At 42.4% G+C, this 27,728-nt stretch overlaps 1 protein-coding gene across 1 annotated transcript in view; it reads left to right on the top strand.

The window, feature by feature from the left end:
• LOC126191303 (lysozyme-like) overlaps positions 1 to 27,728 on the top strand; it is a 36,438-nt gene extending 8,710 nt beyond the window's left edge. Inside the window, exons 2-4 of the mRNA XM_049932131.1 lie at positions 19,069 to 19,160; positions 19,273 to 19,336; positions 27,595 to 27,728. Of these exons, the coding sequence (XP_049788088.1) occupies positions 19,069 to 19,160; positions 19,273 to 19,336; positions 27,595 to 27,728 (290 nt within the window). The remainder of the gene's footprint in view (positions 1 to 19,068; positions 19,161 to 19,272; positions 19,337 to 27,594) is intronic.

Genomic DNA, 27,728 nt, shown 5'->3' with positions numbered 1-27,728 from the left:
CAATATACAGGGTGTTTCAAAAATGACCGGTATATTTGAAACGGCAATAAAAACTAAACGAGCAGCGATAGAAATACACCGTTTGTTGCAATATGCTTGGGACAACAGTACATTTTCAGGCGGACAAACTTTCGAAATTACAGTAGTTACAATTTTCAACAACAGATGGCGCTGCAAGCGATGTGAACGATATAGAAGACAACGCAGTCTGTGGGTGCGCCATTCTGTACGTCGTCTTTCTGCTGTAAGCGTGTGCTGTTCACAACGTGCAAGTGTGCTGTAGACAACATGGTTTATTCCTTAGAACAGAGGATTTTTCTGGTGTTGGAATTCCACCGCCTAGAACTCAGTGTTGTTGCAACAAGACGAAGTTTTCAACGAAGGTTTAATGTAACCAAAGGACCTAAAAGCGATACAATAAAGGATGTTTGAAAAATTTCAACGGACTGGGAACGTGACGGATGAACGTGCTGGAAAGGTAGGGCGACCGCGTACGGCAACCACAGAGGGCAACGCGCAACTAGTGCAGCAGGTGATCCAACAGCGGCCTCGGGTTTCCGTTCGCCGTGTTGCAGCTGCGGTCCAAATGACGCCAACGTCCACATATCGTCTCATGCGCCAGAGTTTACACCTCTATCCATACAAAATTCAAACGCGGCAACCCCTCAGCGCCGCTACCATTGTTGCACGAGAGACATTCGCTAACGATATAGTGCACAGGATTGATGACGCGATATGCATGTGGGCAGCATTTGGTTTACTGACGAAGCTTATTTTTACATGGACGGCTTCGTCAATAAACAGAACTGCCGCATATGGGGAACCGAAAAGCCCCATGTTGCAGTCCCATCGTCCCTGCATCGTCAAAAAGTACTGGTCTGGGCCGCCATTTCTTCCAAAGGAATCATTGGCCCATTTTTCAGATCCGAAACGATTACTGCATCACGCTATCTGGACATTGTTCGTGAATTTGTGGCGGTACAAACTGCCTTAGACGACACTGCGAACACCTTGTGGTTTATGCAAGATGGTGCCCGGCCACATCGCACGGCCGACGTCTTTAATTTCCTGAATGAATATTTCGATGATCGTGTGATTGCTTTGGGCTATCCGAAACATACAGGAGGCGGCGTGGATTGGCCTCCCTATTCGCCAGACATGAACCCCTGTGACTTCTTTCTGTGGGGACACTTGAAAGACCAGGTGTACCGCCAGAATCCAGAAACAATTGAACAGCTGAAGCAGTACATCTCATCTGCATGTGAAGCCTTTCCGCCAGAAACGTTGTCAAAGGTTTCGGGTAATTTCATTCAGAGACTACGCCATATTATTGCTACGCATGGTGGATATGTGGAAAATATCGTACTATAGTTTCCCAGACCGCAGCGTCATCTGTTGTTGAAAATTGTAACTACTGTAATTTCGAAAGTTTGTAAGCCTGAAAATGTACTGTTGTCCCAAGCATATTGCAACAAACGGTGTATTTCTATCGCTGCTCGTTTAGTTTTTATTGCCGTTTCAAATATACCGGTCATTTTTGAAACATCCTGTATCTGACGAGAAGCAAGTAAACGAACGCGATAAAACAGAGCAGAGTATCCTAGATAAAAACAAAACACAGACTCCACTAACACAAAAGACGTGTAATGTATACAACATGGGTGACTATGAGTAGATAGAGAGAGAGTACATTCGGGAATGTTTGGAAATGAAGGAAAAGGAGAGACAGGAGCTCGAAAACAGACGAAAAGAGGTAGATAGGTCGCAAACGGCTTTTCTCACGGAGTTAACACCAGAGCAAACATAAACACAAAGGGAAGGTACAATTATCCACAGGTTAAGCTATGAATCAATAGCAGAGAATTTGATGCAAGAAAAGGAAATCGTAACATCCACAATTATACTACCCATATTAAAGATATAGACAGCGGGAGTCAAATGACGGCTATATCAGAAAGCCCATTTGAAAGGTGCAATAGAGAGAAAGAATTACCGATTTTAAGGACAAAAAGGATAAGAGTTTTTGGAGCTTTAGGAAAAAATGCAACAGAGGTGAAATACGAAACACGTCTTTCATTTAATTGCCAAGGTTACGAGTTTGAAAACAATTTTATACTCGTACCAAAACTTACGGCTGATATGATAATCGTGGTAGATTTCATTAATGAGCGTAAGGTTCACATTTGCATACCACAAGGCTTCGTAACAATAGATGATGTAATATTATCTTTTATTCAAACTTTGAACGATGAAAAAGAACGGGGAAAAGTAAAGCAATTGCATTTAAGTCACGAAGGGAATGAAATACAGGAGGAGACACACCCTAGATATAAGTTTGAGGAAAACCTTGACCCACTCCCACCAGAAATAATAGAAGAAATTCATCAAGCGATTAGTAATAAGATAGAGGAAATAGAGGATACTTCGCTCCACGATAAAAAAAAAAATTAGAAGGCATATTGAGATCACATGAGGAAGTATTTGCACCAAAGTCAGGAAGCATTAAAGGTTTTCAATACAAATTTGAGGTCAAAGATCATAAACCCTTTTGTGTTCCACCTTATTCCATACCATATAGTTATCGAGAGCAAGTATTTCTTGAAATCAGAAAAATGTTGGATGATGACATAATTTAACCACCAAGTCACCGTATAATTCACCCTTACACGTTGTAAGTAAGAAGGATGGGAGCATACGTTTGGTACTCGATTCAAGACAGATAAATACAGTTATAATTTCGGAAACATATAGACCAGAAAAATTGAAAGAGTTGATTCAGAAGTCTCATGGAATACAGATTTTTTTCATCCATCGATTTGCGTTCAAGTTTTTGGCAAATAGAATTCGAGCCTTCATATCGAAAATACACAGCCTTTACACAGTCTTTGGTCGTTGCTACCAATTCAAACGTTTACCCTCAAAATTTCGTCAGCTGCCTTTATTCGCGGTATGAATTCTATAATGAATCTCGACATATTTCAGAAAATTACTTGCTATGTGGACGACGTTCTTGTGGCGGAGGGAACATGGGCAGAACATAATTATATACTGGGTAATTTCCTACAAATTATGAAGAAAACATCGGGTTACCGTCAACATTACTAAATCACATTTTGGAAAATCAGAAATTAAATTTTGAGGACATAACATATCTGCAAAAGGTATAATGCCAGACGAGAATAAGATAGACGCTATTAGTAATATTCCTACTCCCTACAACAAGAAAAGTCTAAGGGGATTCTTGGGGTTGATAAATTTTTACAAAAAATTTATGTGGATAGACACACTTGCACCACCTAGAATGTGTGCACTGACAGGAAAAAACACACCTTGGATATGGGATAAACAAGCAGATGAAGAATTTCATAAGTTGAAGGAGGCATTGAATAATGCTCCAATTTTATCACACCCAGATTTAAGTCAGGAGTTCTGTATAGTAACTGATAGTGCAAAGACCGGGCTAGGGACGGCACTATTTCAACAAATTGAGGAAAACGGTAAGAAAATACATAAAACAATAGCCTTTGCAAGTATACTATCGAAAGCAGAAATGAATTATTCTATAACAGAATTAGAACCTCTAGCCATAGTATGGGCATTTCAAAAATATCGACATTTTCTGTTTGGCAGAAAAACACAAGTATACACAGACAATAAAGCATTAGAGTCTTTAATCTCCTTCAAATTAACCCACGGACGTTTGGCAAGATGGATGCAAGTACTGCAGGAGTATGACTTTTCAATCACATGCATACCAGGAACTGAAAATATTCTGGCCGATGCATTGTCTCGTTCACCACAGAGAATGGCAGAGGACCAGAAAATCAACACTGAAGATGAAGAACGGATTATCCATTATCTAAAAAACGTAACATTCGAAAATTTTAATACAAATGCTTCAAAAAATTTATCTGACGAACAAAACAAAGATCAGACTCTCCTCAAGATTAAACACCAACTTACCGATAAAACCAACATTGAAATAAGAAAAAATTACATAGTAAAAGATAATATCCTAGCATGCATCCCTGACGAAGATATTAATAAACACATCTTGTATATCCACTTTAGCAGTGGACATTTTGGACAAAAGAAATGCTATCTAAAAATGAAACAAACAGTACACTTCCCAAATATGGAGCGACGTATTCGACGCGTTCTTAAAAGTTGTAAAAAAATGCATACAGTCAAAACATGTGAGATATCAGACCAGACCCCCAATGTTTCCAATTATCCCTGATACATTAATACAGATTGCTGCAACCGATATTTATGGTCCAACTCCACAAACAAGGAAAAGCTTCAACCTACATATTTGTTGTAATTGAACTAGCATCAAAATAGACTACACTTAGACCCTTAAAGAAAGCCACTGGATTTACAATTAGTAAAGCACTTCAAAGGAACTTTATACAACAAGTAGGGAGAGTGAAAAGAATAATCTCAGATAATGGGCCCCAATACAGGTCAGTGCATTGGAAAAACACATTAGACAAATTAAAAATCAAACCCAACTTTATTTTCAAATATAAACCAAGTGGAAATCCGGCCGAATGTATCATGAAAGATTTGGGAACACTTTGTAGACTATTTTGTAGATAGAACCGTTGTACTTGGGATCTATATCTACGGGACTTCCAAGAAGTAATTAATGAGGCACCACATAGTACCACGACTTATCCACCAATTACAGTATTAAAGAATATAGATCCACCAGAAAAAATAAAAGAAATCATTAAATTTCCAGTTATACCCCGAAAGCAACATAGACAAATCGTCGCTTCTGCCCTACAAAACATTCGCTCAGCAGCAATGAGACGTAAGATCACTCAAGACAAATCTGCCACAAGAAACGCTTCACGCTGGGCCAAAAGGTGTTCATAAAAACTCATTACCTTTCACATAAGAGTCAAAATAAATGCAGCAAATTTTTTTCAATCTATACAGGGCCAAGGATAATTTCCAGGATCGCTCACGAAAATGCTGCAGAGGTAACGAACCCAAAAACAGGTAAACGTATTGGCATCTACCACATGAGCCACGTAAAAGGATGTGAATGAAAGAAATGGTAAAAGAGAAGAAAGGGAAAGACACAGAGGGGCAATCGCAAATCGTGTACTAACCACTAAATCAAAAAAAAAATTAATAATCAATAAAATAACACATTAATTAAAAGAAAAAGAGACACAATACACACTAACAATCTCTTGTAGTATCAAGTACACTACAACATGCACACAAACAATAAATGGTACACAACAATTAAAAAATGAAGAAATGGTAGGCTATAAAAATGATAGATATACGCTTTAATTAAATTATCATATGTGAAATAAATAATAATTTTCTTCATTTTTATAAACATTGCATTGTATAGAGTCAAAATCTCTTGTTGTTTGTATAAAACAAAACATTGTAAAAAATTTCTCTACACGAAAAAAGGGACATCGCTACCAACACCAATCACCAGCTCCCTTAACACCAGATGCTTCGAGATAGCGACGGAGAGGGTGCAGATATGTTGAGAAAGCACTTAGGGCAATAACAACAACGTGAAGACCAACGCCACACTGGAAATGCAGGTTGCAACCAGGTTGGACTTCAGGAGGAAAACGCGCAGCATGGACATTTCATATGCCACGACACTACTACACAACGGAAGAGTGTGGGGAGAATCACAATACGAGACGACAATGAGGGTACAAAAAATTGCTAAGATCTACAAACTCATCAAGTAACATTTGGAAAGGCAGTCAGATCCTACATCTCCTATATTACTCCTACACTAAAATTCACATATTCCTAGCCCAAGAAGAACAGAAGAACGCAAGAAAGAAGAGAAGAACAGAAGATGCAAGACGAAGAAGGGCAGAAGACAGCAAGATACCTTTCTCTCCTATCCTACAAAGCAAATTGCTACAAACGTCTTTCCATGAACTTTGAGGCATGGCAACTACTACAATCAGCTCTCGAAAAATAAACCTTGAATCGTCAAACAAAGACAAGCGAACGGCAAACGGAATATTAAGTAGTACCAACCAACGTTATCTAGAAATAGATTCAGCAAAATGAACAGTATTCTCCCTACCACATCATCAATTTGCCATACCGTCACAGGTGTGACAGCAAAGGAGTACCAAGACATCACTGTTTACGCAGTAAACCACAGTCATCATCATCGGTTAAAAGGACCACTCCATGATGACAATGTCAACAAGTAAGACCTGGCATCGCATGCTAGAGTGCTTCTCTCATGATATCTGACACCCATACAAATGAGTCGACGCCCTCCAATAGCACAAAACGAAAAGACTGATAAAATACAAATGTAGAGTTAAGAAAATGATATATTTGTAAAAATATTTTTCCTTTTTTGTAAAAGTAATTATTTTATCATATATGTAAAGCCCATAATGTAATAGAGACCTTAAAACATTATGTAAAGAAAATTAATTAGTATAAGTAGATAATTTCAAAAATCCCTTTAAAGCCAAGTTAGTTTTTTATATAAAAAAGGTTTTTGTTAATCATAGGTTGAAAGAGGATAGCATAAAGAAAAAACACTTCTTCAGTCTTAAAACAATGACACGAAAAAAAAGAAAAAATAATGCCTAAATAAATAAAACAAAGTCACATAACAGAGCTTTTGCGAACATTCACGCGAAGCTTAACTAAAGAAAAGATATAACCACACTAAAACATGATACACTGTACACTAATGATTTTAGAAAAATTAATATTGTAAAAACAATTTTTGGAAATGAAAAAGAAAAACAGAGACACGTACTGGCAACAAGAAGGAATAACAACCTTTGTAAAGTCTATATTTGCCTAACAACAAAACATAAATTGTAGAATTAAAAAATAGAAACAATAGCTATACAGAAATCATTAGAAAAAATTGTTAAGAATGGCTGAGAAAAATTTATTGGAAAATCTAAAAGAATAATTTTTGCCTGACTTTGTCAGTGGTTTCCTCAACACTAACAAACCCAAGACAAAAATTTCGTCAGAAGGAGGGAGGTATGTAAGATGTCGTGGTCTCCTGACCTTCATTGCTTACATATTCCGCCCTCACAATCATATTCCGCACATCATGACGCTTCATTCGAACCCAAACTCGATAACATGAAGTCAATGTTGTACGAATTCATGTAAACGATATGCAAATAACAAGTAAATCGCAAGTGCACACCGAGGTTGAAATACTTGAGGCTGGCGTACACACACACATTTAAGACACGACGGTCACAAGAGCTTTTAGTTCGAGAGAGGCGGACCGCACGCCATGAGGCCGGTCCCTTCAGAGGATGAGTCAACCTATCTACGTCGGCCGGCAACCGCCTGTAGAGCAGACAGCGTTTGCCCAAGTGAAAGGGAGAATGACCCCGTGTTCGGCTTAAAAGCAAATTCCGCTACATTGTGTGGGAGCGCCCAGCCTACGCATTCTTTACAAACATAGCACGCAGTTTCAGAGGTTTTCACAAAGAGACAGCAAACGCCAAACGCCGATGCTACAGATTTCTGGATTGGTCGCCTTAAACGAAACGTCATTCTCCCGTTTTAGAAGAGCAATGCTGATTGGCACATGATATTCCTGACGCCTTGAGCTGAAGGAGAAATGGAAGAGACTGAAAGATATACCCCTTCATGTCTGGCATGGAGAGTGGCTGTTCCGTTGTCGCTCTTGGAGCGAGAACACTTAACGAGAGCGTGTGCGCTCATACGTGTACTCAAAGAACGAGGAACAAGTCTGTCCTCAGTACTCCACTGGGAGAGCACCGCTGCTGAGAGCGAATTGGAGTGCGACTCCATACTGATCCTTGAGATTAAGCGTTGTTCACTGTGTTGGCCGTCACACTTATTGTGCGGTGTGAATGGACAAAGTTATAGTCAAACGCCTGCGAGCGAATTTTTGAGTGGCATCGCGGTGGACTGGTTATCTGACCAGTGTACCACGCCAATAGTTAGAGTAGGGCGAATAGGAGTCCTTGACTTCATCAAGGCGTAGGGAGAGTTTGATTGGCGAAGGTCAATCCAGATACAACGAATCTCATTTGTCAGCAGCGAGCGGCGCAGACAGCAGTGCGCTACAACTCTTGCGAGCCCCATATTTCCTCCACAACGGTACACTTCACTGCATTTCACACACGACAGCGTCGACCATACCTAGCAACATTCTAACAGATAATTTATTCAAGTTGAGTAGGTGCAGCTCTCAACCATTCTACCAAGTCAATAACAATCTTAAACTTTGTATAGAAATTTCATTAACGAATCCTATCCTTAAGAGGTAACTTCACATTACGGAAAGACCCCGGAAATAACTTGTTCAGTTCATAACTAAAAGTGCCATTGTGATTTCTCAGAATTTTTGCAAAAAAATAATAATTTTCTTAGTTTCGTGTTTGTCTTACACTAACTAGCACTACTCCAGTACCCAAGTATCCCACTAGTTACGTAAGAAATTGTGAGAATTTTTGTGTCATTTCCTTTCAGCAGACGACTCTAGAAGATATTTATTGCTGAAAGTTTTTCGGGCATTTCTTTTTACAACGTTAGGAGCGTCTGTTTGACTTCTGTAGTAGTGTGCGGGTGGAAATTGCATCTTACAGGAGCCACAGGGTACATCTCATATTAATCCTTGCGCAGAATGACAGAATAGCTCCCACACGTCCACCACAGAATGGAACACACCAATTGTTTATAAACATCCTTCCTTTTGAGTTGAGAACTTTCTCCTTATAATCCCAAGACAATATGGACATATTTAAGCTGGAAAAAACCTCTACTGGCCATCTCTTTTTCTTTCATCAGCACAGTCAGACACGCATTACACCGTCCATTACATAAATATGACTACCTGTTAACAGCCTGAACAACCGCCTTTTGCATCACAGATCGCTGTGAGATGTGTAGAAAAAGTCAGTGATGTTCTGGAAAGACCGACAGGCATATGGAGCCATACCGACTCCAGTGGCGTGACGCTGTGCACTAGCTTTCCCAGCTGATTATCTATGGCACAAACAGCCTGAGCGATGTGGTCCCCCAGATTCTAGATTTAAATCCAGGAAGTTTGGTTCAAATGGCTCTGAGCACTATGGGACTTAACATCTGACGTCATCAGTCCCCTAGAACTTAGAACTACTTAATCCTGACTAACTTAAGGACATCACACACATCCATGCCCGAGGCAGGATTCGAACCTGCGGCTGTAGCACTCTCGCGGTTCGAGACTGAAGCGCCTAGAACCGCTCGGCCAGATCGGCCGGCGGAAGTTTGGTGACCAGAGGATTGTGGCGATCTTTTCCCGGTGGTCTTCGAAACACACAGGTACACTGTGACCTGCGTGACACGTTGCATTGTCCTCCTGGCAGATGCCATCGTGCTGAAGAAAAACAAATTGCATGTAGGGGTGGACATGGTCCCCAAGGATACATACATACTTGTGTTGATTCATGACTACATCACCTTGTGAATGCCCTCTGGCCTGGAATGTTGTAGAGTGTTTGCTTTCAGAGGTTTCACGCCATACATGTCAATGGTCATCTGTCCGATGGAGTATAAAACTTGGTGCGTCTGGAAAGGCCACCTGTCCACACTCAGTGGTCGTCCAGTTACCGTACTGGCGTGCAAATTCCAGCCTTCGTCGCTGATGAACAACAGTCAGCATGGGTGCTTGAATGAGGCGCCTACTTTGGAGGCGCATCCACAGCAACATTCACTGTACAGTCATTGAAGAGACACTGTTGGTAGCCCCTTGGTTCATCTTGGTTGTCGGTTGCTCAACAGTTGCACGTCTTTTCACCTGTACACACGTCCACAACCATTGTTCACCCGTGTCATCTACGGCCCTTGCTACACCGATGTTTCCTCGGCGCTTCTATGGGATAGCGCCATTTTGCCATGCATGGAATATTTTAACCATGGTGGCACACGAACAGTTTACAAATTTATCCGTTTCGAAAGTGTTTCCATCCTTGGTTCGAAAGCCAAAGATCATTACCTTTTGGACGTCAAATAAATCACTCAGTTTTCGCATGACGACGACGACTGTACGATTTCCCGCAACCCCCCACGGATACGCCTTATATATCCTCTGCTGCTAGTGCTGCCACCTGTTGCACGTTGACGTCGAACATAGGCGGTGGTCACACTAACGTGACTGGACCTTCTACAATCACGCCGCTCTATCTACGTTGCAATGAACTTCGCTGAAATGTCAAAAGTTAATGTGGAGCTATTAGGCCGTTTCTTGAAAACATGTAAACGTCCGAAAATTACATCTAAATGGCAAAGTTTGCGACAAACCTTTCAGTAAAATTAGTCTGACAGGAAACAGCTTTATTCAACAGGAGGGATGATAGCACTCAGGGTTTAAACTTAAAAAAAAAAGGATCTATTTTGCCAAAAATGTGGTAGTCATCGCTTGAGACATATACAGTATCACGTCACTTTTTTCGCCAGTTCCTACGTTATCACAGACTCTTCTCTAAGTGTCCTTGCACGGTGGCAAGTTTCATCAAAGTCAATCAACTCAGTGGCAATAAATGAGCGGTTTACCAAACACGTGGACTTGTCAGATATGTTTCAAAACAAGTGGACTTGTCAGATATGTGTAATTAGTTACGATCGCCATCAAAGTAGTATCCATTTGAGTTCTCACAAATGTATATTCGTTCCTTTCGCGAAACAAAAACATTCTCCACAGGTTCAGCCTTCCGGCAAATCCTAACAGCATGTCTGTAGTAAGCTTAGTAAGCTACTGCTCGACTCCTACAGAGCTGATCGATTTTCACGACTTCTGCCACAGTGTGAAGGCTCCATAAAAGGTTAGGCACTGTGGTTAAAACTGAGGGTGAAACGATAACAGATGCAAAGATTTACTAATGACATTGCCAACCTCGGTGGAAGTAAAGAGGAATTACAGGACATGTCGAATGAAATGAACAGTTTACTGAGCACAGAATACGCACTCAGGGTAAACTAGAAAAAGGTCCAATATACATTAGCACAAGGAAAGAGCGCATTTCTCTTTAAAAGAAATGTAGTAGTGTCAAACACAGGTCTTATTTGAGTACAGCGTTGTATACAAGCAAATCATGGGAAGTGGAAAAACCAGGTAAGAACAGAGTCGCAGCGTTACAGACCTGCTGTTACACAAGGAAGCGGAAGTTGAGCCGATTGTGGGGGGGGGGGGGGGCTTAATCAAACCAGTCAGAAGATTGATATGATGATAAAAAGCAGCTTGAAAAATTTTGGAAAACTGACCTTCATTAAAAAGAAACGTACAATAGTTACTCGTTAATCCGAACAGTCTCGTTTGTTTTCTGTGTCTTCATATTATTCTCAGTAAAAATATCTTTGTGTAGACGTCATAATCGAAGTGGTTCCGTTGTTCGAATTTCGAGTCACTGCTCATATTCTTTATATGGTCACATATTACCGTTTACGCTTGAAAAAATGATTCTCATTAAAAAGATATGACCCCCCAACACTTACACAATTATCCGAAGAGTCTCGTATTTTTCTGTGTCTGTATACTGTTATCGAGAAAACTTATTGTAGGCGACTCATAAAAGTGGTTTCCCTGTTCGATTCCCGTCTCATTTATATGGTCAATCGTAGCCTTATTTAGGAACCAACCTAATGAACAACAGTTTCTCTACCTTAGCATCATATCTATCAAATTTCAATTTACTGTGTCCACACAAAGTAGCTGAATTTTCGAGCATGCGTTAAAAGTGACAGATTATTTATATCTGATGCGGAAGATCGAAATTTGGAAAGCCATAATGGCAGCTCTCTTTCATCGAGGTGCGTAATGCACACCCCCGGAAACAAACCTTCGTTAGCGCCTTGTGGTTAATGGCCGAGGCAAACACAGAGTGGGATGCTGGCTACAGTGCGTCTCGGCAGTTATGATCGTGATCTACAGCCGTAGTCCATGACTCGAAGCGCCATTGTTCAAAACTATAATATTTAAAGAAGCACAGAGAAAAAGTTTTTAGCTTGCTGTTAGTCTCTGGTACAATTATATAATCCCACGTTTCTCTGCTTTCAGGTGCGCGAGCTTTCTGAATTGAGCAGTAAGCTACATTTCGTAAGGACAGAATACGTTATCACACATCAGTACGCGAAATGCTATTACGAGAGAGAAAGAACGGTCATATATGAGCTATGATCTATGAGCACTTGTTCATCTTCGATACTATGAAATACATCTCTTATACTTCAAGCTCTTTGCTTTCAGTACTTGGGGAGGAGGTAGTGTGAATCACAACAAGAAAAAAAAGTCTAGTAAACATAGATTTTAAACTCATACATGTATACCTAAAGAGTTGTTGTTGTTGTTGTGGTCTTCAGTCCTGAGACTGGTTTGATGCAGCTCCCCATGCTACTATATCCTGTGCAAGCGTCTTCATCTCCCAGTACCTACTGCAACCTACATCCTTCTGAATCTGTTTAGTGTATTCATCTCTTGGTCTCCCTCTACGATTTTTACCCTCTACGTTGCCCTCCAATACTAAATTGGTGATCCCTTGATGCCTCAGAATATGCCCTACCAACCGATCCCTTCTTCTAGTCAAGTTGTGCCACAAATTTCTCTTCTCTCCAATTCTATTCAATACCTCCTCAAATTAGTTATGTGATCTACCCATCTAATCTTCAGCATTCTTCTGTAGCACCACATTTCGAAAGCTTCTATTCTCTTCTCGTCTTAACTATTTATCGTCTACGTTTCACTTCCATACATGGCTACACTCCATACAAATACTTTCAGAAACGACTTCCTGACACTTAAATCTATACTCGATGTTAACAAATTTCTCTTCTTCAGAAACGTTTCCCTTGCCATTTCCGGTCTACATTTTCTACGCTCTCTACTTCGACCATCATCAGTTATTTTGCTCCCCAAATAGCAAAACTCATTAACTACTTTATGCGTCTCATTTCCTAATCTAATTTCCGCAGCATCACCCGATTTAAATCGGCTACATTCCATTATCCTCCTGTACTTTTGTTGATGTTCATCTTACATCCTTTCAAGACACTGTCCACTCCGTTCAGCTGCTCTTCCAAGTCGTTTGCTGTCTCTGACAGAATTACAATGTCATCGGTGAACCTCAAAGTTTTTATTTCTTCTCCATAGATTTTAATTCCTACTTCGAATTTTTCTTTCTTTTCCTTTACTGCTTGCTCAATATACAGATTGAATAACATCGGGGATAGGCTACAACCCTGTATCACTCCCTTCCCAACTACAACCTTACAAAAGAGTTATGAGCACTTACTCTGTAGAAGAGATGTGTTTCACGCAAGCGAAGGTGAGCAAGTGCTCATTGCTCTTAAAGTATGCACTGTAGACCCCACGCTTCCCGGACATTTTCGATGCTACCTCCTCTCAAAATATGAAAAACTGAAGTCCTTGCAGTAGTAGAAATCTGTTTCATAATGTCGAGGTTAAACAAGTGCTGATAGCCCTTAAGGTATGTATTTGAGATCCCGTGTTTACTAGACACGTTCTTCTTTTGTTGCATGGTTATATTACGGAGATGATTGCCGGTATGCCACTTCATAAGGCATTATAAGGAACGTTCTATAAAGAAATAGTATATCTGAGTGGTGGCTCGCAGTTGAGCTGTTTTCTATTGAGTTGCAGATTCAACTGTGTTAAACACAATGCACACCCAGAGCAGAGATACCTGGAGTCATTTCTCCCACGACTTACACCTAAAATCTCACTTGTGGGAGATACGACAAACTGAGCGACTTTCAGAAAATGTCTGATACATACACTTGTATTGACGCAAGTATGAGTCAGCTTCTTTCCTGTTGCGTAGGGCATATAATTAACAATGTGTAGGTTCGATAATTCAAACACAGTACGCATTGCACAGGAGGAGGAGGACAGATGCCATAAACTGCATGTATACGTTTTGTCGGTAATTCGTTTCCACTCCTAGAAACACGAATGTGCAGTACTACACCAAAAGACGAATCAAAGTTTGAGTCCTCATTTAGCAATTGTTCCAACTATTCACACAACCATGAATAAAGTAGATGCAATATTGTAAATGAAATAATTATACACAGAGTGTCTCAGAAGTATTTCGACAAACTTCGGGGGGTTATAAAGGGTGTAGTGAACAAATCAAGGATAGGAACCCGTGTCCGAAACGTAATGCAACCACGCTACAGGGCGTCGAAGTTACAGGTACGAGCGCCTGTCAACTAGGCCACCCGTCGGCCGCAAAAATTGCACAGGAGAATGGATATGACGCAGAGTAGACAAAATAAACCACAAAATACAAAACCAAACAGCACGTAACCATGAAACACACACACATACAAACACAACACATCACACAACAAATCAGCAGACAGTAAGCAACAAATGGCACATAATGACTTACAACAACAAAGTCACACACAGGGTGGGTAATGTACTAAAGAAACAAGGACTCAACATAGCATACAGAACCAACAACACAATACAGAGCAGACTCGGAAGAAATACCACCAACACTGACAAATACAGCCAGTCCGGCATCTACCAACTTACTTGCAACTGCTGTCAATCTGTATATGTTGGACAAACATGTAGGACCTTCAGAACCAGATATAATGAACACCCCAGAGCACTGAAAAGCAATAGCACACACTCAACATTTGCAGACCATCTGGTAGCACATAACCACCACCCAACAAACATTGAAACTGACCTTCACATCCTAAAAACTAGCAGCAGCCTATACCAAAAATTAACTATAGAAGAAAACTACCACATCCAAAAATCAATAGCCCAAGGAAAGAAAGTACTCAATGAATACACATCACTGTGCAACAAAATCCTATTCGCCACAATAGAAGAACTATACAAGTAACACACACACACACACACACACACACACACACACACACACAAACAAACAAACAAATCCTCTCTCTCTCTCTCTTTTCTTTCTTTCTTTTCAAGCTCTCTCTCTCTCTGCCCCACTACTCATCACACACACGAAAACCCACACAAACCACACACCACTAACACCAAATGCAATTCAAACTCGCGCGCCTCACACAGCAGAACACTCTACGAAACAAATGAACGCCACACAGCCACAACAACACGTAATGGCAGCGAAAACTCCGCATATGTTCTGAGTAATCGAAAAACTGCATTGCCACGCGAACACAGGCAAAGAAGTAAGCCTATTTACTTCGCCAACAACATCAGGAAAACATACCACAACTTCAAAACTGTAAGTTACAGAAAGAAAATGTGATACAGTCTTATTTCCGTTCGCAAATGCATAACAAACAGAAAATAAATTACGTTTTGCTGCTTGCAGATCACAAGTTGTATCTTGTGTAGCAGAACAGCTACCAAAGCAAGCAGACTATAAAATCATGTAAGGTATGTTACTTATGATTACACCCACTTTTCGACAATTAAGTTATAAATCCAACTTTTACATAATGTTGTAAATGACGCAAATGTTAATATGTTAACAACAAATTTACAGTTAAAAATAAAAATATAACCCACTGACGATTGCACAAAAGTGCTGAAACATGTATGGGTGAAACAAAAGAAAAAAGGTGTCTTGCATAAGGCGGAACTTCTCATCCCATTTTCTTAGCAAGCACGGAGACAACAAGAAGAACTGCACCACAAGATGATTATTGCTTTGCACGCTGGTGGACCGCAGGCTGAACATCTAGCAATTTTGTTTGTTATTCAGTGATACCGCGAACGCTCGTCTCCTACGAATGTGATGCTCTGTTGCCTCGGCGGATGACGGTTTCGGACACAGTTTACGTCCAGCGTATGGTCCGTCAGCGTACAAATTTACGTTTGCTGCTGAAGGGGTGGCCGAATAGCAGGCGCTGGATCCTACAACGACGCTCTGTAGCATGGTAGCACGACGTTTTCGGATACGAATTCCTAACCTAGACTTGTTCCTTAAGACACCCTCTAGAAACGCTGCAAGTTCGTCACGACATTACTGGGATACGCTGTATGATGTTATCAGTAAAGAGTGAGAATGGACGTGAAAGAGAAAAACGGAAGTTGCGGATTATGGGAAAATATTAAATTCCTCATCGAAAGCATACTTAGTTTTTCAGAAACTACAATATCCACCAGTAATAGAGTTAGGAATAAAACAAATACAAATTATGCATCAGCCCGCATCTCGTGGTCGTGCGGTAGCGTTCTCGCTTCCCACGCCCGGGTTCCCGGGTTCGATTCCCGGCGGGATCAGGGATTTTCTCTGCCTCGTGATGGCTGGGTGTTGTGTGCTGTCCTTAGGTTAGTTAGGTTTAAGTAGTTCTAAGTTCTAGGGGACTGATGACCATAGATGTTAAGTCCCATAGTGCTCAGAGCCATTTGAACCATTTGAACAAATTATGCATCGCAGAAACTATACCTAAACAAAAACTGTTCATTATAACTTTCACAGTAAAGTCATTCAGCAAATTCTTCATTTGTGTGGTCACAGTGTCCGTAGTTGCATTATAATTTTTGAGGGTATTTTTGGATTGTCGTTGCAGCTACAAAAATGCGTGATTTTTTTCACTAGACGCGTTTCGCTTTACTGAGGTAAAGCATCATGAGTGGTCTTTAATTAAGTTGCTTAAATTTTAATTTGCTTTTTGGATCGAAAAACAGTTCGTTAATTGTTAATATTTGTGCTTACGGTGATTTTTCGGCTGATTTCTCGATTACATCGGGAAATGCGGTTTGCTAGCGCATGAATGTTTTTCAGTTTTTGACACAGATAATTTTCGTCTAATTTTTAGATGTTCTGCTGCACTATGCATTTCTCACACCCACTTTTATGCACACCACTGTATTCTGTTTCTTTATGTACTTCACGCATGTTTGTTGTTTGTGTTTTGTAGTGTTGCCAACATTACTTTTCCGCTACTTTGTCTTTGACGTAGAGCATTTTTTTTAAATTAGATTGTTTTGGTATGTGTGTAATTCTATTTAATTATGTTTCTGTGTATTTATGTACTGTGTAAGAGCAGAGAAGCAATGTAGAGACTTTTTTATTTTTTTAGGGGAAGGGGAAACTATAACGAGTGGACATAAGTATATAGCAGTGTGATGGAGTGTGAGTTAGGAGAAAGTGAGGAACGAGAAGTGAAATGAAACTGTAAGTCTGGGGGGGGGGGGGGGGGGAGGGGGGTTGTGGGAGGGATTGGAGGATGGAAAAGGCTCTTTTCTTCTTCATGTAATTCTATCACTTATTCTATATAGAGTCTGGTTTACAATATTTATATGGTCATTGAGCAACTGTTTATTTTGTGTTAATGCTTTTTGTATGAGGAAATTTTCTTGCAAAGGGTTCCATTGTATATCTTCTCACAAGTTCTGCAACTGAGCTCATAGATACCACACTGTTGGTATCTGTCTGGTTCTGATTTTAGTTTTGGGATGTGTGCTTTCTTTCGTCTGGAATTGTTTGGTTTGCAAGCAATGTTTGTGCCTTATTTTTTGAATATGTTTTCTATTTTATGAGTGAATTTCTTGTGTTACGTCATTGTATGCCATTTTTTTTTTTGTTGTAGTGCAAGTTGTAAGAGTTAGTATGGTTTGGTTAGTTTTTTTCAGTATTTGTCTCTCTATTTTTTTGTTTAGTATATCTACCATTGTTTCTCTGTGTCCATTTCCTAACGCTATTTATTTTATAATGGCTAACGCTTTCTGGTAATTAGAATTGTTTTGGGGGATCCTGTTCAGCCGGTTTAACATGTATTTAATTGCTGCTTGTTTATGGTTCTGTTGGTGGTTTGAAGTTGCATTTAAGAAAATGTCACTTGTGGGTTTTCTGTATATGTCAAATGTGTGTATATTAATGTCATTTCCTATGGTTATGTCTAAAAAGTTGAGTGTGTGTTCTTGTTCATCTTCTATTGTGAACTTTATGTTTTTGTGTACAGTATTTATGTCTTTGTGTAGTACTGTACTCTATATAGAATAATTGATGAAATTACATGAAGAAGAAAAGAGCCTTTCTACCCTTCAACCCCCCCCCCCCCCTCGCCCCTCTCCAGACTCAGTTTCCTCACCTTCTCCTGTAACTCACACTCCATCACAGTGCTATATACTCATGTCCACTCATTATAGTTTCCCCCTCCCCTAAAACAATAAAAAAATTTAAAAATTAAAAATGAAAAAGTCTCTACATCGCTATTGCTTCTCTGCTCTTACACAGTACCGAATACACAGAATCATAATTAAATAGAATTACAGACATACACCAGTCTAATTAAAAAAAATGTTGTAGGTCAAAGACAAAGTAGCGGAAAGGTTATGATGGCAACACTACAAAACACAAACAACAACGCATACTTGAAGCACAAAAGAAACAGAATAAAGTGGTGTGCATAAAAGTATGGTGTGAGAAATGCATAATGCTGCAGAACATCTAAAAATTGGACGAAAATTATCAGTGTCAAAAACTGAAAAACATCCATGTGCTACCGCTACGGTCGCAGGTTCGAATCCTGCCTCGGGTTTGGATGTGTGTGATGTCCTTAGGTTAGTTAGGTTGAAGTAGTTCTAAGTTCTAGGGGACTGATGACCTCAGATGTCAGGTCCCATAGCGCTCAGAGCCATTTGAACCATTTTGAAGCCATCCATGTGCTAGCAGATCGCATTTCCCGATGTAAGCGAGAAATCAGCCGAAAAATCACCGTAAGTGCAAATCAACCTTTTCTTAACGAACTGTTTTTCGATCTAAAAAGCAAATAAAAATGTAAATAACTTAATGACAGGCCACTGATGATGCTTTACCTCAATGAAGCGAAACGCATCTGGTGAAAAAATCTAGCATTTTTGTACCTGCAACGACAGACCAGAAACCCCGCAAGAATCATTCAGTAATTCTTTATTCCCGTGCAGCACCTTCGTTCGATCTGCCAGCAAAGCAACAGTTGAGACTGACTTATGTACGCTGTATCTCCAAATTACGTGAGGTGTATATTAATATTACAGACTAGGTCGATCATCCGTTTGTCCCCGACAAGTAACGGATTCAGGCTTTATCTTGTGTGCAGGGGTATGTCTTGTGGAGTCTGTGAGCGGAGGCAGAACTGACAGGAAGGGACCTCGCAACAATGACGGCAGCAACAGCTACGGCTTGTTCCAGGTGAGATGACCACTGTGTCCATCAGCAATGGAAATTCTATTCCCCCACTTGTCTTTAACTTCTAGTTGTCAGTATGATATCTGTTTCATTGTTAACTTCTTTTGTTGCACAGATCAGCAGCAAGCACTGGTGTGGCGTCGGCAGGGTGGGTGGTGAATGCCGTGTTAAATGTGAAGGTAAGAAACAACATGTGTTTGACATAGCGCCCACAACATCAGTATAATGGGCGTCCATTTCATAAATCACTGCATGGTGGTAGGCTCCACAAATATCGTCATCCGTTTGTCTTCCACTGCCAGCTTAAGGAGTCCCCTGAGGACTTAAGCCTTCAGCGACAAGTATCCATTTTGGTCCGGGACTTTTCCTAATACCACCAACCCACACTATATTACGTCGTTCTCTCGGTCTCTAATCTGAGCTATTCTCGAGAATTCAGCAGGAGGCGTTGTCCGTATAGCGCGATATCTCGGCTAGATAACATGTTACCACCCCCAGGCGGCATTAGTGTAACGTTCTGTCAAAGACGAAGTCACCAGGGTCGTATATACAGGGTGGTCCATTGATCGTGACCACGCCAAATATCACACGAAATAAGCGTCAAACGAAAAAACTACAAAGAACGAAACTTGTCTAGCTTGAAGGGGGAAACCAGATGGCGCTGTGGTTGGCCCGCTAGATGGCGCTGCCATAGGTCAAACGGATATCAACTGTGTTTTTTTTTTTTTTTTTTTTTTTTTTTTTACTAGGAACCCCCATTTTTATTACATATTCGTGTAGTACGTAAACAACTAGGAATGTTTTAGTTGGACCACTTTTGTTGATGGCCATGCTACACACATTTTTCAATATTCCATATATTCCATTCAACTGCTCTTCCAAGCCCTTTCCTGTCTGTTACAGAATTACAAAGTCATCGGCAAAGTTCAAAGTTTCTATTCCTTCTTCGTGATATTCGAGACCTTCTCTTTGTTTTCTTTGCACCTTGAGAAAAGACGCACTGTATAACTCCAGGGAGAGGATATACGACTGTGACATTGTAAATAGGCTACAGCCTCGACATTACTCCCTTCTCAACTACCGCTTCCCTTTCATATCCTTCTACTCTTACGACTGTAGTCTGGTTTCCCTATAACTTTTAGATAAAGTCCCGCTCTTAATGTCTCATCGCCACTAACTTCATAATTTCAAAGAGTGTATTAGAGTTACCTCTGTCAAAAGCTTTCTCTAAATCTATAAAAGGCGTCGCATTGTCCTGCTGGAATTGTCCAAGTCCGTTGGAATGTACAATGGACACGAATGGATGCACGTCGTCAGACAGGATGCAAACGTACGTGTCACATGTAGAGTCGTATGTAGTCGTATCAGGAGTCCCATATCACCCAACTGCACACGCCCCACACCATTACAGAGCCTCCGCCAGCTTGAACAGTCCCCTGCTGACATGCAGGGTCCATGGATTCATGATGTTGTCTCCATACCCGTACACGTCCATCCGCTCGACACAATTTGAAACGAGACTCGTCCGACCAGGAAACATGTTTCCACTCATCAACAGTCCAATATCGGTGCTGACGGGCCCAGGCGAGGCGTACAGCTTTGTATCGTGCAGTCATCAAGGGTACACGAGTTGGCCATCCACCCCGAAAGCCCATATCGATGATGTTTCGTTGAATGGTTCGCACGCTGATACTTGTTGATGGCCCACCACTGAAATCTACAGCAATTTGCGGAAGGGTTGCATTTCTGTCACGCTGAACGATTCTCTTCAGTCATCGTTAGTCCCATTCTTGCAGGATCTTTTACCGGCTGCAGCGATGTCGTAGATTTGATGTTTTACCGGATTCCTGATATTCACGGTAAACTCGTGAAATGGTCGTACGGGAAAATCCCCACTTCATAGCTACCTCGGACATAGCTGTGTCGCATCTCTCGTGAACTAACTATAACACCACGTTCACACTCACTTAAATCTTGATAACCTGCCATTGCAGGAGCAGTAACAGATCTGACAAATGCGCCAGACAATTGTTTTATAAAGGCGTTGCCGACCGCATACCGTCTTCTGCCGGATCCATATCTCTGTATTTGAATATGCATACCTATACCAGTTTCTCTGGCGCTTCAATGTACACTCCTGGAAATTGAAATAAGAACACCGTGAATTCATTGTCCCAGGAAGGGGAAACTTTATTGACACATTCCTGGGGTCAGATACATCACATGATCACACTGACAGAACCACAGGCACATAGACACAGGCAACAGAGCATGCACAATGTCGGCACTAGTACAGTGTATATCCACCTTTCGCAGCAATGCAGGCTGCTATTCTCCCATGGAGACGATCGTAGAGATGCTGGATGTAGTCCTGTGGAACGGCTTGCCATGCCATTTCCACCTGGCGCCTCAGTTGGACCAGCGTTCGTGCTGGACGTGCAGACCGCGTGAGACGACGCTTCATCCAGTCCCAAACATGCTCAATGGGGGACAGATCCGGAGGTCTTGCTGGCCAGGGTAGTTGACTTACACCTTCTAGAGCACGTTGGGTGGCACGGGATACATGCGGACGTGCATTGTCCTGTTGGAACAGCAAGTTCCCTTGCCGGTCTAGGAATGGTAGAACGATGGGTTCGATGACGGTTTGGATGTACCGTGCACTATTCAGTGTCCCCTCGACGATCACCAGTGGTGTACGGCCAGTGTAGGAGATCGCTCCCCACATCATGATGCCGGGTGTTGGCCCTGTGTGCCTCGGTCGTATGCGGTCCTGATTGTGGCGCTCACCTGCACGGCGCCAAACACGCATACGACCATCATTGGCACCTAGGCAGAATGGACTCTCATCGCTGAAGACGACACGTCTCCATTCGTCCCTCCATTCACGCCTGTCGCGACACCACTGGAGGCGGGCTGCACGATGTTCGGACGTGAGCGGAAGACGGCCTAACGGTGTGCGGGACCGTAGCCCAGTTTCATGGAGACGGTTGCGAATGGTCCTCGCCGATACCCCAGGAGCAACAGTGTCCCTAATTTGCTGGGAAGTGGCGGTGCGGTCCCCTACGGCACTGCGTAGGATCCTACGGTCTTGGCGTGCATCCGTGCGTCGCTGCGGTCCGGTCCCAGGTCGACGGGCACGTGCACCTTCCGCCGACCACTGGCGACAACATCGATGTACTGTGGAGACCTCACGCCCCACGTGTTGAGCAATTCGGCGGTACGTCCACCCGGCCTCCCGCATGCCCACTATACGCCCTCGCTCAAAGTCCGTCAACTGCACATACGGTTCACGTCCACGCTGTCACGGCATGCTACCAGTGTTAAAGACTGCGATGGAGCTCCGTATGCCACGGCAAACTGGCTGACACTGAGGCGGCGGTGCACAAATGCTGCGCAGCTAGCGCCATTCGACGGCCAACACCGCGGTTCCTGGTGTGTCCGCTGTGCCGTGCGTGTGATCATTGCTTGTACAGCCATTTCGCAGTGTCCAGAGCAAGTATGGTGGGTCTGACACACCGGTGTCAATGTGTTCTTTTTTCCATTTCCAGGAGTGTATTTTGAACACCAGTTGGAGGAGCTTTGTCATAGCTGGCTTTCCCAAGGATCTGAGTAATTCTGAGGAATGTCGTTGACTGCAAGTATCTTATTTCAGCTCAGGTATTACTTGCCTACATCAGAAAATTAGACACAGTGTCATCTATAGCTTTGATAAAACTGCAGCTCAACATAAACTGCAAGACACAAAAAGTGATGCACTACTAAGGAATTATCCGAATGGAACGGAAATTGGGAGAGGTGATAGCATGTACAGACGAACAAATTACAATTTCAAAAAATGCATGACTTATTCAAGAGAAAAAGCTTTACAAACTGAGCAAGTCAATAACATGTTGGTCCACCTCTGGTCGTTATGAAAGCTGTTATCTCGCTTGACATTGACTGGTAAGAGTTTTCAGACGTCCTCCTGAGGGATATCATGCCAAATTCTAAATAATGGCTCTGAACACTATGCGACTTAACTTCTGAGGTCATCAGTCGCCTAGAACTTAGAACTAATTAAACCTAACTAACCTAAGGACATCACACACATCCACGCCCGAGGCAGGATTCGAACCTGCGACCGTAGCCGTCGCTCGGTTGCAGACCGTAGCGCCTAGAACCGCACGGCCACTCCGACCGGCATGCCAAATTCTGTCCAATTGGCAAGTTAGATCGTCAAAATCCCGAGCTCGATGGAGGACCCTGTCCATAACGCTCGAAACGTTCTCAGTTGTGGAGAGACGCGACGACCTTGGTGGCCAAGCATGAAGACAAGCAGTAGAAACTCTCATCGTGGCCGGGCGGCCATTATCTTGCTGGAACGTAAACCCATGATGGCTTGCCATGAATGGCAACAAAACGGGACGTACAATATCGACGACACCCCGGTGTGCTGTAAGGGTGCCTCAGATGACACTAAAGGGGTTCTACGATGAAGTGAAATGGCACCCCAGACTGCTGGTTGTCTGTCCTTATCGCGGGGGACTCTCACAATGGGAGACCAGTGCTGTCTGGGCGACAATAGGTACGTCTTCGTTGGTCATTGGGACTAAGTTCGAGGCTGGACTCATCACTGAAAACAATTTTACCCCAGTCAATGACACTGCTAGAGATGGGCAAAACTGTTCTTTTCAGAGATTGGATCAGAACTGTTCACTCCCTGAAATGAATTAGCTCTTTTTCATGACTCGCCACTCATTTACAATAGAAAATAAATGGAAGGCATGTTGCCCTTTAAACTTGGTTTATTCCAGTACTATACCTGTATTTTGATCTTATTTGATCCTATTTTGAAGTAACACAGATAATGAGTAAGAATTTTGTATTGTTTATTGAAATTTCCACGATATGACAAAGTTTTTGATTATTGATTTATTTTGCACTATCGTGGTTTTTTGGGTGATTGGAAAATGTTGTAACTTGAGATTTACATTAACAATATATTTGGCTATAATGTATTAAAATTTCATTAACCTCATACAAATACATCGCAAGCCATATATTTTTAAAGTGAACGTTTCCTTCCGAAGACGCCTAAAATCGCAAAATCCGTACCAGAATAAGAAAAAAACTATAAATTTGACTGTAAAACGAAAGTGCTGCATTTAGCCTTACGCAGAATAAGACAAGGAAAATATTGGTGTATCACATTTTGCGATACGTTTATCGGTTCGCTCGTAATTAAAGCGTAAATTCGAGTGTCCATAATAAAAATCCTATAGTAAGAGGAGTCATCAGGAACCTAATCTAATCAGTTTAAACAAATAAAAATAAAATAAAAACAATTGATGTATACATAACATAATAATGTAATATACATAGCGGTATTACTACGAAGAACAATATCCAGTAGGGACGAATTCCGATGCAGAGGCGCTGAGTCGAGCAGGTCGAGCCGCGAGCTGTATTACTGCATGAGCTGAGACCGCAGAGACCAGAGTGACACCTGAGTCGCTTTGCTCAACGCTCTGGCTAGAGTCGAGACGGTGGGGTGAGCGTTGAGTGGGTGAGTTCCGAGGGTGGGGGGAGCGGTGAACTCACCCGCTCCGAGACAAATCGTCCGTTCCCTTGCGAGCAGGTTGTTGCAAGTAGTTCCTATGTTATCCGCTAGGTGGCTCTGTCCTGTTGCTCGCATCAACTGCCCAGAGGGCAGGACGTGCGACTGAAACGATCGCCGACAGAGTGAGATGCGAAGTTAAGCTGCGCCAGACACTGCACGCGGCAGACGACGCACAGAGACGGCACGGCATATGTGAAACACAAAATCCAATGGGGCACTGCACAATGCACGCAGCCAAGGTAGAAGCAGGGCAGAGGCCGGCGCTGGCTGTGTTGTGTGGCGTGCACTGTGCTGTGAGCAGCAGAGGCGCTGCTGATATGCTCCGTCTCTCTCTCTCTCTCTCTCTCTCTCTCTCTCTCTCTCTCTCTCTGCTGTGGGAAACGTTTGGAGCTACCATTCTTTTTTTCTGAATCACTGATTGTTCACTCCTTTGAAAGATTCAACTCTATGAATTAGTTCAAGAGCGGATCCCCCATCTCTAGACACTGCAGGACGAAGATGTGTCTGAAGACGTCCTGGAAAGCGGTGGAAAACCAGCTTGACTGTCGCCCGCCATATGGCCCGACAACCATGAGTATATGGTCTGGGGTGCCATTTCGTTTCACGCCAGGAGCCCTTTGGTCGTCGTCCGCGGCAGCCTTACAACACAGTGTTACGTCGAAAATATTCTGGGCCGTATTTTGTTACTTTTAAGACAAGCAATCTTGGGCTTACATTTAAACGAGATACTGCCCTCCTGTGTACGGCGAGAGTTTCTACTGCTTGTCTCCGTGCTTACCAAACCCTGCCTTGGCCACCAAGGGCGCCGCGTCTCTCCGCACTTCAGAACACGTGGAGAATTATGGGCAGGACCGTTCAACCAGAAAGGGATTTTGACCATCTAACACGCCAACTGGACAGAATTTGGCACGATATTCCGCAGGAGGACATCCAACAACTCTGTCAAACAATACCAACCGAATACATGCTTGCATAAGGGCCAGAGGTGGACCAACGCGTAACTGACTTCTGAATTTGTGAACATCTTTCTCTTGAATAAATGATGCAATTTTTTCTGAAATTGTAATCATTTGTTTGTCTGTACGTGTACATCACATCTACCGATTTCCATCCCATTCGAACTATTTCTTGTTAGTGCGTCTTTTTTTGTCTTTAACAGGATGTTTTTTCGTTACATACTAGATACCTACCGGGTGATCAAAAAGTCAGTATAAATTTGAAAACTTAATAAACCACAGAATAATGTAGATAGAGAGGTAAAAATTGACACACATGCTTGGAATGACATGAGGTTTGATTAGAAGAAAAAAAAAACAATGTTCACAAAATGTCCGACAGATGGCACTGGACAGCAAAACGTCAGTGTCTGCACATGACAATCGTGTATAAAAGGGGCTGTAATGAGAGAGAGAATCACATGCGCCAGCAGTCGCAGCATGTTTATGTTACCTGAAAAGTCGCTTTTAGGGAAGCTGTATTATCAGAATGGGGAATGTCCTAGTTCAGCGTTACGATCCTATCGCCATAGGAAGGGGATTCGAACGGGTAAAGGTCCGTTGACAAATGCAGGTCCGTTGACAAATGCAGCTGTGGCGAGAATGATTTCGAACTTCGAAGCCACGGGTTGTTTAGACTATAGACCCCGCAGTGGCCGACCGAACACAAGGCGTAATACTGCTGAGACAGTTCAGGAAGAAATGGAGACTGTAGCGGGTTCGTCTATGCACGGGGAGTCAGCGCTCGTGCAGTCGCACGTCGCACCGGCATTCCATACACTACTGTTTGGTTGACACTTAGACGTAACCTCCGATGCTATCCGTGCAAAATCCATCGGCATCATGAACGTTACCTGGCGATTTAGTGAAACGGAGGGCATTTGCGGTGTGGGCGTTTCAAAAGATGGCGGAAAATGACGATCGGTTGAGTAACGTGTTGTGGACCGACGAACCTCATTTCACGCTCCGAGGGTCTGTCAACGCCCACAACTGCAGAATTTGGGCTACCGAAAATCCTACAACTATCGTGGAAACTCCATTGCACGAAGAGAAAGTCACGGTAAGGGTTGGATTTACCACATCTACCGTTATCGGGCCTTTTTTCTTCGAGGAAATGCGTGATTATGGTTTTGTAACTGCTACCGTGACGGGTGAGAGGTACGCCTATATGTCACAGAATCGCATCATCCCCAGCCTGGCTGATAAACACCTGCTGTAACGTACGATGTTTATGCAGGATGGCGCTCCACCCCATATTACTAGACGCGTGAAAGATCTCTTGCGCGCGTCGTTTGGTGATGATCGTGTGCTCAACCGCCACTTTTGTCATGCTTGGTTGGCCTCCCAGGTCCCCAGACCAAAGTCCGTGCGATTATTGGCTTTGGGGTTACCTGAAGTCGCAAGTGTATCGTGACCGAGCGACATCTCTAGGGATGCTGAAAGACAACATCCGACGCCAATGCCTCACCATAACTCCGGACATGCTTTACAGTGCTGTTCACAACATTATTTCTCGACTACAGCTATTGTTGAGGAATGATGGTGGACATATTGAGCATTTCCTGTAAAGAACATCATCTTTGCTTTGTCTTAATTTGTTATGCTAATTATTGCTATTCTGATCAGATGAAGCGCCATCTGTAGGACAGTTGTATTTTTTTGGTTCTAATAAAACCCCATGTCATTCCAAGCACGTGTGTCAATTTGTACCTCTCTATCTACATTATTCCGTGATTTATTCAGTTTTCAAATTTATACTGACTTTTTGATCACCCGGTATTTCTGGTAGCCTATCGTAGCTGCTTCATCCTGATGAACTGAAGTTGCTGGTTGGTTTGTGCAGATTTGCTGAACAACAACCTGTCGGACGACGTGCGGTGTGCCAAGAAGATCTTCCAGCAGCACGGCTTTCGCGGCTGGGGCGGCTGGAGGCGAAGCTGCGACGGAAAGCCGCTGCCCAACATCTCGCGCTGCTGA

The sequence above is a fragment of the Schistocerca cancellata genome, chromosome 6 (assembly GCF_023864275.1).
Source record: "Schistocerca cancellata isolate TAMUIC-IGC-003103 chromosome 6, iqSchCanc2.1, whole genome shotgun sequence".
Taxonomy (NCBI): domain Eukaryota; kingdom Metazoa; phylum Arthropoda; class Insecta; order Orthoptera; family Acrididae; genus Schistocerca; species Schistocerca cancellata.
This window is presented reverse-complemented; position numbering and strand designations above follow the sequence as displayed.